Source organism: Oncorhynchus mykiss, chromosome 17 (genome assembly GCF_013265735.2).
Source record: "Oncorhynchus mykiss isolate Arlee chromosome 17, USDA_OmykA_1.1, whole genome shotgun sequence".
NCBI classification, from domain to species: Eukaryota; Metazoa; Chordata; class Actinopteri; order Salmoniformes; family Salmonidae; genus Oncorhynchus; species Oncorhynchus mykiss.
Genome location: NC_048581.1, coordinates 54,468,270 through 54,480,601, shown reverse-complemented (window position 1 = coordinate 54,480,601; position 12,332 = coordinate 54,468,270). Strand labels below are relative to the sequence as shown.

General features: G+C 40.1%; 3 protein-coding genes across 6 annotated transcripts; 2 read left to right on the top strand and 1 right to left on the bottom strand.

The window, feature by feature from the left end:
• The first annotated feature begins 956 nt into the window (after positions 1-956).
• On the top strand, positions 957-6,653 carry tspo (translocator protein). Of its 4 annotated transcripts, none has more exons than XM_021567411.2 (4): positions 957-1,341; positions 5,391-5,568; positions 5,774-5,912; positions 6,125-6,651. In XM_021567411.2, the coding sequence occupies exons 2-4, from the start codon at positions 5,393-5,395 to the stop codon at positions 6,302-6,304; spliced, it is 495 nt and encodes a 164-aa protein (XP_021423086.1). In that variant the 5' UTR covers positions 957-1,341; positions 5,391-5,392; the 3' UTR covers positions 6,305-6,651. The 4 variants fall into 4 exon arrangements, with proteins under 4 accessions (XP_021423086.1, NP_001118098.1, XP_036803783.1 ...); NM_001124626.1 differs by having other exon boundaries at positions 1,124-1,333; positions 6,125-6,653; XM_036947888.1 differs by lacking the exon at positions 957-1,341 and adding an exon at positions 2,843-2,901.
• Positions 6,654-6,715: 62 nt separating this feature from the next.
• Positions 6,716-8,643, bottom strand: LOC110494110 (ubiquinol-cytochrome-c reductase complex assembly factor 2). Its single transcript, XM_021568852.1, has 4 exons — positions 8,432-8,643; positions 7,783-7,857; positions 7,477-7,546; positions 6,716-6,890 (listed from the first exon to the last, which is right to left on the bottom strand). The coding sequence occupies exons 1-4, from the start codon at positions 8,567-8,569 to the stop codon at positions 6,778-6,780; spliced, it is 396 nt and encodes a 131-aa protein (XP_021424527.1). The 5' UTR covers positions 8,570-8,643; the 3' UTR covers positions 6,716-6,777.
• Positions 8,644-8,739: 96 nt separating this feature from the next.
• tomm6 (translocase of outer mitochondrial membrane 6 homolog (yeast)) lies at positions 8,740-10,155 on the top strand. The gene is made up of 3 exons (XM_021568853.2): positions 8,740-8,868; positions 9,224-9,346; positions 9,457-10,155. Exons 1-2 carry the CDS (start codon positions 8,765-8,767, stop codon positions 9,318-9,320), a joined length of 201 nt encoding a protein of 66 aa, XP_021424528.1. The 5' UTR covers positions 8,740-8,764; the 3' UTR covers positions 9,321-9,346; positions 9,457-10,155.
• The last annotated feature ends 2,177 nt before the right edge of the window (positions 10,156-12,332 follow it).

The following is a 12,332-nucleotide window of genomic DNA, read 5'->3' as shown; positions in this document are numbered from 1 at the left end:
CGTTCTCTTAGCAGCAGGATATTATGCTGCAGCACGATCGTCGATAATGTATTTTCTAAATAAGAGTCCTGCTGCAAATATATCCGGGGCTTTTTAGCACTATAGTGCAGTACAACTGTTTTTTACAGCACTGCAACCACCATTGAACAAATAAATGGATAAATTGACCTATTTTGAAAATTTACACAAATACTGGTAGGATTACGTGGGGTAGCTACCCCCCTAAGAACAATGTCCAATTGCTGACACAAAAAGCAATGTTTTTTATTTAAAAAAAATGTTATGTGGATGATGGACATGCATAGGCAAACAAACTATGAAGGGAAATAAGTGGCTACAGTTTACACTTTTTTGTTATTTAGTGAAATGTTGTTTTTAGAAAAGGGCCGTTTTTCCCAAGTACCTGGGTAACTGTTACTCTACAACCCAATATGTACCCCATGTACAGTCATGTTTTATTTATTTAACCTTTATTTAACTAGGAAGGTCAGTTAATAAGAACAAATGCTTAGTTACAATGAGGCCTACACTATTACAATGTATTGCAATTGGGGATATGAAGGGGCGGAGTAAAAAACCAGCAGCAGGCCATGCGACACAGTCCCCCTCAAAAACTAAACATATTTGGTTAGCAGAGACCGTACTGAGTATTTTCCACCCCACTTTAGTTGAGACAGGTAGAAAAGTTATCTCTACAAGCCAACATCTATCCCACGTACAGTCTAGTATTACAGTATATTGCATTGGGGGCTATGGAGGGGCGGAGTGAAAGCCAGCAGAAGGCTGTGTGAGATAGTCCCCCTCAAAAACCTAACCATATTTGGTTAGTAAAGACCCTAAGGATAATTTTCCACCATACTTTAGCGTAGACATGTAGAAAGGCAAGTTATCTCTCCAGACCAATATTCTCAACATACCCGTGTCAACATTGTACATTTTCATTATTGGTCATACATTTTTTTTTTCATAAATTACTTATTGCCTTTTCTTGTTGGCCATTGATTAAATATATTTTGAATGAATTATCCACATTGGATTTTTTTTTAAATGCGGTCATTATCATACGAATGTAGTTCATCGTTTTGTGCTGTTAGCAGCATACTAGTGGTTATAGAAGGGTTTTGTAACACATTGGGAGTGTCCTCCTAAACAAGAACTGCATGATAAGAGAACCCGATCCTTGAGAGAAACATTTTATCTTCGTTTTTCAGAATGTTTTAGAAAGGTGGTGTCAGGCCACCATTTCATTTGTTCATTTCACCTTTCCCGAACCGTAGCCTACCAAGCTCCGTGTAACAACATCCTCGAACTATCGCACTCATCTATCTAACAGGTAAGCAGGTAAGAAGACTGCATTGTTACATTCGATTGACACAAGTTTGACAATGTTGCCATTTAACTTGTTAGTTGTTACAAAGTTGCAAATTAACCATAAGGTTCAATAATCATAAACGGAACAGAGTGGAGAATGTAGCTAGAATGGTTTGGTATTTGATAAATGTGTCTTAATTTCCTCTTCTGATGCATTAATGGGATCTTTGTAAAGCATTTACGTTATGTGTCATGTGTTTATTTAAAACGAAACGTATATAGCTTGATAATGCCATTTATTTTTCAGAGAAATTGTCCTAATATGCCTAGCCTTTTGCCTACTATAACTTTGTTGATGTGTTGCCAGGAGAAGTGAATGCGCACGGCCCTTTTACATCATGTGATTGAACGACCGTTTTGTTTTAGGTCCTAAAAGGGAAATGGATTTGCAATTGACATAGGCCTACTCTAAACTAGTTTCCAGGAAAGTGTTTGTAGTTTATAAATTTTACATGCAGGCCTATAGGCTATTAGCAATTATTCAATATTTTTAATGTATTATACCATTTAGAGTTCAGCCGTTTGAACTGTCATTTTAATTCTGAAGTTGCAATAGGCACATCAAATTATGGGACACACCTTTGCTATAGATATCAGCGCACATATGCGTGCACAGTGTTGAGAACAAGCCTTACTCATGTCTGGATCTTGGAAACTATTCAACACACTGTGCATGTACAATGAGGCTTTACCCCAGTGTTTAACCCAAAAGGCTCAGACTGTAGTGTTACCATCTACGCGGGCCAGCACCTGTGTCTCACTGGGCCATGACTCCAGCGGACCTGCTTTAACTTGGGGCCAAGGCAAGGCCGCTGGGGTTTTCCGGAAGACATTAACAAAACAATGGCTAACTATGAACATGGGTTTACAGTACACATTTTAAGGTTAACACCGTCTCACAAAGCAACTGTTTTGATTATGTAGAGATTGTTGATTCTCTCTTCACAAGTCCCCACTGTCAGTCATAGCTATGGAAACACAATTTATAACATCAGGGTGTATAGACTAGTGTAACACTGGTGTTACAGTCGAAAAGCAGTAATAGAGAGCAGGTTGGCTAAACGGAACTATAGTAATGGATGTTGCTGTTTCATCAGGGTGCTACAAAGATTAAGTAAACCAATGTAATCGCTGAATGTTTGCTATTTCATGCAGACAACGAAAGAAGCTAACTAAATTATTTAGTATTCGAATTTCACATTTTTTTAAGTTGATAATTTACGCAAAGTAATCCTAATGAGACTAGAGCTGTGTTTGAATACTCATACTACCCACACTAACCGTACTATTTGTTAAGTTAATTTAGTATATAGCATGCTTATTGGTCATAGTATGGATTTAGTTAGAATGCCAAAAGTTCCCGGATGTCGTACTAAATTCGCCAAAATATGAAGTCTTCACGCAGAGGACGCTAATACTTTACGACCCATAATGCAATTCTTCAGGAAATGGGCGTGACTTCACGGCGTTTTCAGATTTGAAGAAAATGGCGGAAAATATGCAGCCCGAGTACAACAAGAGCGAATTCAAGTTCAGTGCTTTAACTAATTATGACAAATGCCAATGAAAATGTTACTTGGCCACTTATGCATAAAACGTGCCAGTATATTAACTATAGGCTAACTACCCAACGTTTATTGACTTAATTATTCCCGTCATTCTTAGTTTATGGTATAGACGAGCGATCTCAATGGACATTCGGGTCATTTCTAAATTCGCTCTGGCTATCTAACGTTACTCTTGATTTCAGAGCACTCTCGTCTGAGTGTACCAGAACGCAGAGTAATGAATGTTCAACTGAAATGATACTGTTCATTTACAGTGTACTAAAATTAATGTATACTATTCCTGCTGCTTCATTACAGTATATACTCATTATGGAGTATACAGTATTGTAATGAAACAGGCAAGAAGCAGGTCTCGACCTAGCCCGAAGTCCAGCGCGCTGTCGATTGTGCCCCAAAAGCATGCTCAAGCGGCAGAGTCGATATCCGCTCTTTTAAACCAAGGGTCGTTGCAGTATGTTAGTATGGTTATTTGAACACAGGTTGTGTTCGTAAATTCATTCTGAAGTGCCAGTGAGCTCTGGCCCTTTGCCAGTTCAGAGCATTGCCAGATTGTGAGGTCAGGACGCTCTGAATTTGAAAAGACTAAGGCAGTCAAGCAACCAAGCTAACAGGTTACGGTAGGTTAGTTTGTCCAGACAAAAAAACTCACTTTGACCATTTTACTCGCCCCAGCAGAGCTGGTTATGCTGTTTTCATATTAGCCAGAGTGTTGGTGACTGTAATTGTTATGTGGTCAATGATTTAATTACGCTTTTTGCCGATGTTTACTGGCACCTGCCATATTCAACTGGTGTTGAGCGTTCGTAAATTCCTCGATTATCTTGCACTCTGGCACACTCAGTGTATTTGCGAACGCGCCCTAGGTTGTGAGACTGGGTGTGTATGCCTCCACTCCAGGATTACATGGTAGTTTGCCTCATGTTATGCTTTCGAACAAATAAATAAAACAAAAGACAACAAAATGCATCAGATTAAACGATTTTAATGAAGCCAGCAATGCATCTCAGTGATTGACAGTAGTCCACAGGTATTATTGCATGTTGACTAACACATGGCAGTGAAATTAGATTGTCTAGTCATGATCAGTTCATATTTAATTCTGGTAAATTTAGTAGCTAGATTGGATTGATAGCGGCATATTGAGGTTATTTGTTGGCTAGCAGCCAACACTTGGCGTTCAACACTCAGCCACTAGGTAGCTAGCTATCGTTAGTTCAAATAAAGCAAAACGATGTAACGTCACTAATATGAAAGTGCAAATTTAAACTATAAACCCACCATAGTTTAATTTATTTATGAGCTCTCAGGCGGAGTAGCCTGGTTGCCGTCTCTTTTCAGCTACTTCATTCCACTCCCTGTAGCCTACTCCGTGTCATACGCAGTTGTTGTCATCACTCCGTTGTCAATTTAGCCTTTATTTCTCTGATCTTAGTAGCAGAAAGCATTTTCTATTTGTGTCCGTCAAGGCAGCTGTCAATGATCACGTTAGACTGCGTTTCGTTTTTTTATTTTTTATGGTGGTAGCTCATATTGACCAGTAGTGTGTGCCACAGAAAGTATTTGACTCTAGCCACAAAATTAAGGAAATTAGAAAGGGGGATTTCGACAGGAAAGAACATGGCCTTGCCAAAGTACTCCCCGTTCTAATTTCGTTAATTTTGTCACTACAGTCAAATACTTTGTGACAGACATCAGTCAAATACTTTCTATAGAACAAACTTCACGTCAGGATAGGCAACCGAAATGAATAATGATTGAATGTGTGTTATATTAAACAGAGGAGGGAGTAAAATGTAGGCAAGCAATACACATTTCAGAACAACTACTAGTCGAATAAGACATGGGAGAGATGACGAATTTTGGGAGAGATGAGAGATTACTAGTGCCTCCCCCGCGATCAAAGGACACATAAAAAATGCTTTCTGCTACAAAGATCAGTGAAATGTAGGCTAAACTGACAACGGGGTGAAGAGCAGAAATCTCAACTAGCAAGCAATTCGCAGCAATGAAGAATTGAGTGCGTGCGCGTTTACGTGAAGGGGGGGATTCTGGCAGGGAGAGATTTTCGGCACAAGACCTGTTATTGTAAATAAGAATTTGTTCTTAACCGACTTGCCTAGTTAAATAAAGGTTAATAAAAAAAAATTTAATGACCAGAAATAACTTTGCAAATGACAGGAGGGGAAAGGACTGGAAAACCTGTGGTGTAAGTAATGTTAGCTAAAACGACTGATACCGAGACAACAGGCAGAGGGTTCTCGTTGGAACGTGGACGCGCATCAGACAGTACTTGCACTTTGAAACCCACGCCCACTGAGCAAAATGCCTTGAAAGGAGTGTGTCCCATCAAATTATAGCCTACAAGTGTAATAAATTCTACAGAATAATAATTAACAGGTTTAACCAATGTAATTGGTTAATCATTAACAGGCAGCACCCTCTCTTCTCCAGACATGTCGTGGCTGCCTATGCTTGGTTTGACTGCCCTGCCTCATCTAGGGGGGCTCTATGGAGGCTACGTGACACGCAAGCAGGTGAAAACCTGGTACACCACTCTCAACAAGCCGTCATGGCGTCCACCTAATGCTGCGTTCCCAATAGTGTGGACCACCCTCTACACAGGCATGGGGTGAGTGTGAGACAGCATACTCTGCCAGTTTGAAAACAATCCTCTAAACCCCTTCCATTATCCGATTTTAATTGCAACCAATATGGTACTGTACACCTATCTAGATTCTACATAAAGTATGCTGTTTCCCAACTGAATGTGGTGGAAATCAGCTTCATGCACTTCATTCAGAAAAGCATTTTATCATTGATGATCACCCTGATAGGTATGGCTCCTACCTGGTGTGGAAGGAGTGTGGGGGTTTCACTGAGGATGCTGTGGTACCTTTGGGCTTCTATGGGTTGCAGCTGGCTCTCAACTGGGCCTGGACTCCGATCTTCTTTGGAGCACACAAGTTGAAAATGGTGAGCTCTCAGATAATGCAATGGTTGTGGGCTGGTCAAAAGGACTCATGGCTTCAGGTTGAGATAATGAGGAGCAGTACACTCAAAATGAGAATTTCTCTGAATATAATTTTTTCCAATAGGTGATCCATAGACACATTCCATTGTAAAAACCACCTCCATTCTGCTGCTGTGAGTGCGACATGATCAATTTTGTGTCCTCTCACCCCCAGGCACTCATAGAGATAGTGATGTTGACTGGTGCCGTTGGAGCCACCATGGTATCCTGGTATCCCGTCAATCGCACGGCCAGCCTGCTCCTGACACCCTACCTTGCATGGCTGTGCCTGGCCACCTCCCTTAACTACTGCATATGGAGAGATAACCCGGATGAGGATGAAAAGGAGGAGTAGGCAACACGGTATTTTCTGTACTTGGTTCCAGCTCCATTGGCCAAACAATTTGTATAATGATGATGTGCTACTGCATTTTTGCTTTTTTACATAAAATAAAGGTTTCTCCCATAACCTAATCACCAATGAAGAAATTGGGGCTTGGCTTTTGCAAGATTTAAGAAATGTTTTTCAATGCCCTTTAATTTATTCCAATATTTCTGTTGAAGAAACTTACCATGGCTTTGTATTATACCGATATTTCCTTGTCTTATTACAAGGAAAGTACATGCCAGCAAAGCCTTAAGTATATCAGATTTGATTTACATTTGCCTATTATGCTGTTCATATTAAAAAACATCATACTTTATATGCCCCGTTTCTTCTGTATGGTACAATGGCCCTGCTTAAATGACAAGAGATCCAAAGAAATAAGAATAACGTTTTATTTCTAAAGTGGCTGAATGGGAAAGGAAAGATACACAGCACAAGTGCTACTTGTTTTCAGGAACCTTCTCAGGGGTGACATCTTCTGGTTTGGTGGAGAAACGCTCTGTGAGAGTTTTCCACAAGCCCTTCTTCTCTTCATCCATCTGCTGCATGCTACCTGTGAGGGGGAAGATACAAGAGAGGGGTTATAGACATCAGAACCATTACCATGCATTTTCTGAACACCCTGTGGAGTTCCTTTAGCCTGTGTGCCAGTTTGCTGTTTTGGCTCTCTTGCAGTCTGGGTGCCAGCCTCCTGCTGAAAGAGTGCGGGTGTCTAGTCTGCCAGAGGGCCCCCAGGCGAGTGCTAGTCTGTTTCTCCTCTCTAAGGAAAAAGCTTCTATGAACATGCTGGTATCCTCAAAGTCCACTAGATAGTGCTATTAGCCCGATTAACACTACAGGTGTTGTTTTTGAGACAACATCATGACTGATATAGTAGTCTATGCTTTTTCATTGATGTGTCTAAAACTGACAGTAGTAGAAGACATGGACTATTAATAGAACATTTGGTATTGAAAAGAAATAGGGAGGTGTGTATGTCCTCAAAATAAATACAGAAGCATTTTTACTTGTGATGGATAACTTATTGCAACATAACTAGACCTAATAACTAGACAATGTCATATTCACATAGCTGCAAGCATAAAGAAAGAAAGTGATATACTTGGGAAAATGGATATGTAGAGATATTGTGTCCATACCTGTTGCTAATAGCATTCTACATTCTTCCACTGTGACACCTGTAAAACTGGTGTCTCTTGTGCGGGGGAACTGTGAACAGATATTACAGGAGAAAGGTGATGATAACCCTGACTGACATCACTTGGCTGATTCCAAGCTCTTTAATAGCTGCCGCAAGAAGCAAATGTATCGAGTAATGAACATATATCACTGAGTGGTCCTGGCTGTGGATTTGGGCCTATGGGTTGGTTAGGCCTATGCTATGATATGAAAGTCTCTACATTAAAGCCAATACAATATCAATAGGGATATAAGGGAATACTTACTCGTTCTCTGTATATGTTAGTGTTAATCCGGGCCAAGCTTTCATACATTTGATCACACTTCTCTGGATCCGAGAGCTGTCAAGAAAGATCAGAACAGTTAATAGGGGGACCATACAATATCCACATCTAGCAGCTATCCACATACAGATAAGGGCATTTTGTAAGATTTCATGCTGTTTAATTTCAAAATACAAAGTGTGAAAATTACTAATTTAAAGTTAAGAAATATGTTTAAAACCATCATGTTGATCTTAGGTGAGGCTACATTTCCTCAGCCCCATTCCTCAATTTACCAAACAGTGGCAGAAGGCTTTTCAAATGACAGATAATGCCTTTTGCCTTTCGTAAGTAAACCAGTCCCTCCGTGCTACTGAATGATTGTTTGGACTGTCGTGTCTCACAACTCAATACAATATATTGAAAAACATTTGATTATAGCTCTAAAGGTTGCGATTGTCATTACTAAACATGTTTGTTTAGCCTGTAACTGCAAGGTCGATATGCACGGGTGCCCTATCATCAATCACCATCCTACGCTAGCTATGGGTGCCCTATCATCACCATCCTACGCTAGCTAAACTTCAGCCTGAAGCTATCTAGCCACATTGGTTAGCGTTCTCGTCCGACATATGAAGCGGAATCGTTTTACCTGTGTGTTTTCACCTTCACGAAAGGCAAGGGCTACTCTCTGTCTTAGAAACGTTCCTAAATCACGGCCTTTCTTTGATTCGTCCCGTGGCCATTCTTCGCAGAGTTTCAAAAACCGACGGTACCGTGTTGCAGACATTTTCTGTTATGGAACGCAAAAAACGACTATGAATATCTTAGATAAAGACATCATTGAACGACCTGAGTTTGGCTGCTATCGGCGACCGTAGTTTCAACTTCATAGCATTCCGTATTGGTGTTACATGTCAATCCTTCCCCTCGCTGGGAAATCGTTATTTAGCAGAAAGGCAAGCACTCACACTAAAAAGCTAATATGAGTGGAGCTGGAAAAAAGGCTGTCGGGGCACCGTCTGGTGGTGTCGGGGAATGGATCAGTACCGCATGTCGGTTCGCTACAGATAGGAATGATTTTCGAAGGTAGTTATGATTAAACATTCACATTGTAGCTAGCTATCTTGCTAAACATGTGCATGCTTTGCCCTTGGATATACCGGTATGAACACCCCTTAGCTAATTGCTCAGCAGTCATTGCAAACATAACATCAAATTCGAACGAACATGTTTTTGTGATATTTGGGACACATTTTGTGATACGTTGTGGGGTTGGGCAACCCCATAACAATACCCCCCAACACACAAACTGTAAGAGTCAACGTGGAACTAACTCGGTAAAGTAATGAATTATTGTATTGTCTCCCGTGACTTTATTCATGAAGATCATTTTGTTGTATATAATTATATTAATTCATTGTTTAATGTGTCTTTTATTTAGGAACCTACTGGTCAACCTGGGCCTTTTTGCAGCTGGAGTTTGGGTTGCCAGGAATCTCTCAGATTTTGACCTGATGTCTCCTCAACCAATCACGTAGTGCAATAACTGGATGGATGTCGGGAGGTACAGGGCAGGCCTCACCTCAATTAATGTTTGATTACCTGGTATATGTGTAATATTGTTTTTTGCTAGTTGAATGAACATCAGTATTAATATCTCTATTTTATTTTCAGGTATCTCGGACCAAAATGGCAGTCGAAGAGACAAGATATATGCTTTATATTTACTATTTTGTTGGTTGGTGATGGAATAATGTTAAAGATAGTCTGGAAACTGGTGTGACTGATAATTACTTTATTTGAACTGTATTGCTTTCAGTATCAACACACTTTCAGTTCTCTTCATTATGTACATGTTAGATCCAATGCACACAGTGACAACTTATGGCAATCATTTACCTGCTTAAATAAAGTTCATAATACTTTAACTTGCATCTTAAGTGCTAGAGAGAACTTCAAAACTGAGCTTGGTGTGGAATCAATCATAAAACAGAAATTCTTCAAGAATCTAAATCTGTGCATGCCCACTAAGCCATGGGGGCAAGAGAACCAGTCTGCACTATGCTACTGCTGTCAGTGTCAACAAAGAAATGTGACGACCAGAAGCAGGCATACTTTGAAGTTACCGTTAGATTGATAAACAAACTGTAGAAACAATGATCTATAATTCATTAGTCAAAGTAAATTATATGTGGTAAGAAAGGCATAAGCGTTGAACTGGTGTACCATTTATTACTAGGCTAGCTGTTTTTTTTTGCTAGCTAGCTACACTGTGCTAGCTAATTACACGGAACAAAAATATAAATGCAACATGTAAAGTTTAGTCCCATGTTTCAAGAGCTGAAATAAAAAATCTTAGACATTTTCCATATGCAGAAAAAGCTTCAATCTCAAATTTTGTGCACAAATTTGTTTACATCCCTGTTAGTGAGCATTTCTCCTTTGCCAAGGTAATCCATCCAATTGACATGTGTGGCATATGAAGAAGCAGATTAAACACATGATCATTACACAGGTGCACCTTGTGCTGGGGACAAAAGGCCACTCAAGTGTACAGTTTTGTCACACAACACAATGGCTGCGGTCCAATCTCAAAGTAGACAGCACTTAGCCCTTGAATGATGTTTTACATTGTCACATCCGAGTGCTCCTTAAATGTCTCTTGCCCAAGCGAGGGAGAGTGTTGATCGGAGACGCAATGTCCTTAGTGAAAATCTTAAAGTTGACCTTAAAAACAACCCACCTAAAGCTATTGATGTAGCTAGCTACAGTTACCCATACTAGCTGGCTAGCTAGTTTTATAGTTTGGTAATTTATTCCAATACATTTCAGAATTCCCAAAAATATGTTTATGAAGCCAGCTAAGTTTTATAGCCTCCTCACTCTGAGACTAAGCCAATTTGCCATCTCTAAAATCAATGTCATTGTCATGGAAATTCTTACACAGGGACTCTCAAAGTCTATCTTAAATTAATCATTGTTTATTGTCAGTGCGCTGGAAAGGTTCCAACCAACTCATTGCACAATAGTACACAAGTCAATCAGGAGCTATGCCTGGGCAGACCCAGCAGTTGTCTAATATACAGCTATGATATAGCATAATTAATCAATACCGTTTTGTTTCATTCTTGTGACCGACCAATACTGTTTCACAACACGTGACAGACCAACACCTCACAAGGCTTCTCTCTAAACTGAGACCTTGAAACGATATCTATCATTCGTTTTCAAAACACGGTCTGGACGTACTGCCAAATTGCAGCTACTGATAAGTGAGGATTTGTACAGTCAGCTACTTGCATGAACACATAAATTGATTATTAGAACAGCACATGAATAGAAGACAGAAATTAGTTAAAAGAAAAGCACAAACATTAAAAGTCCCCTACATCACATACAATAGTTCCTGTCAAAGGTTGACACACTTACTCATTCAAGGGTTTTTCTTTATTTTGACTATTTTCTACATTGTAGACTAATAGTTCAGACTTCAAAAATATGAAATAACACATGAAGTCATGTAGTAACCAAAAAAGTGTTAAACTAATCTAAATATATTTGAGATTCTTCAAAGTAGCCACACTTTGCCATGACAGCTTTGCACACTCTTTGCATTCTCTCAACCTGCTTCACCTGGAATGCTTTTCCAACAGACTTGAAGGAGTTCCCACATATGCTGAGCACTTGTTGGCTGCATTTTCTTTACTCTGCGGTCCAACTTATCCCAAACCATCTCAATTGGGTTGAGGTCAGGTGATTATGGAGGCCAAGTCATCTGATGCAGCACTCCATCACTCTGCTTCTAGGTCAAATAGACTACACAGCCTGGAGGTGTGTTGGGTCATTGTCCTTTTGAAAAACAAATTATAGTCCCACTAAGCGCAAACCAGATGGGATGGCGTATCACTGCAGAATGCTGTGGTAGCCATGCTGGTTAAGTGTGCCTTGAATTCTAAATAAATCACGACAGTGTCACCAGCAAAGCACCATCACACCTCCTCCATGCTTCATGATGGGAGCCACACATGCAAAGATCATCCATTCACCTACTCTGCTTCTCACAAAGTCATGGCGGTTGGAACCAAAATTGTCACATTTGGACTCATCAGACCAAAGGACAGATTTCCACCAGTCTAATGTCCATTGCTCATGTCTCTTGGCCCAAGCAAGTCTCTTCTTCTGATTGGTGTCCTTTAGTAGTGGGTTCTTTGCAGCAATTCGACCATGAAGGCCTGATTCAAATAGTCTCCTCTGAACAGTTGAGGTTGAGATGTGTCTGTTACTTGAACTCAGTGAAGCATTTATTTGGCCTTCAATTTCTGAGGCTGGTAACTCTAATGAACGTATCCTCTGCAGCAGAGGTAACTCTGGGTCTTCCTTTCCTGTGGCGGTCCTCATGAGAGCCAGTTCCATCATAGCACTTAATGGTTTTTGCGACTGCACTTCTTGAAATGTTCCATATTGACTGACCTTCATGTCTTACAGTAATGATGGACTGTCGTTTCTATTTGATTATTTGAGCTGTTCTTGTCATAATATGGACTTTTTCC

Coding starts and splice junctions, on each gene's coding strand:
- tspo (NM_001124626.1), top strand. CDS start 5,393: ATGTCGTGGCTGCCTATGCTTGGTTTGACTGCCCTGCCTCATCTAGGG. Junction 5,569..5,773: donor ACCCTCTACACAGGCATGGG/GTGAGTGTGAGA, acceptor TCACCCTGATAG/GTATGGCTCCTACCTGGTGT. Junction 5,913..6,124: donor GAGCACACAAGTTGAAAATG/GTGAGCTCTCAG, acceptor TCTCACCCCCAG/GCACTCATAGAGATAGTGAT.
- LOC110494110 (XM_021568852.1), bottom strand. CDS start 8,569: ATGTCTGCAACACGGTACCGTCGGTTTTTGAAACTCTGCGAAGAATGG. Junction 7,858..8,431: donor GTGAAGGTGAAAACACACAG/GTAAAACGATTC, acceptor CTTTCTTGACAG/CTCTCGGATCCAGAGAAGTG. Junction 6,891..7,476: donor TAGAATGCTATTAGCAACAG/GTATGGACACAA, acceptor TCCCCCTCACAG/GTAGCATGCAGCAGATGGAT.
- tomm6 (XM_021568853.2), top strand. CDS start 8,765: ATGAGTGGAGCTGGAAAAAAGGCTGTCGGGGCACCGTCTGGTGGTGTC. Junction 8,869..9,223: donor GATAGGAATGATTTTCGAAG/GTAGTTATGATT, acceptor TCTTTTATTTAG/GAACCTACTGGTCAACCTGG.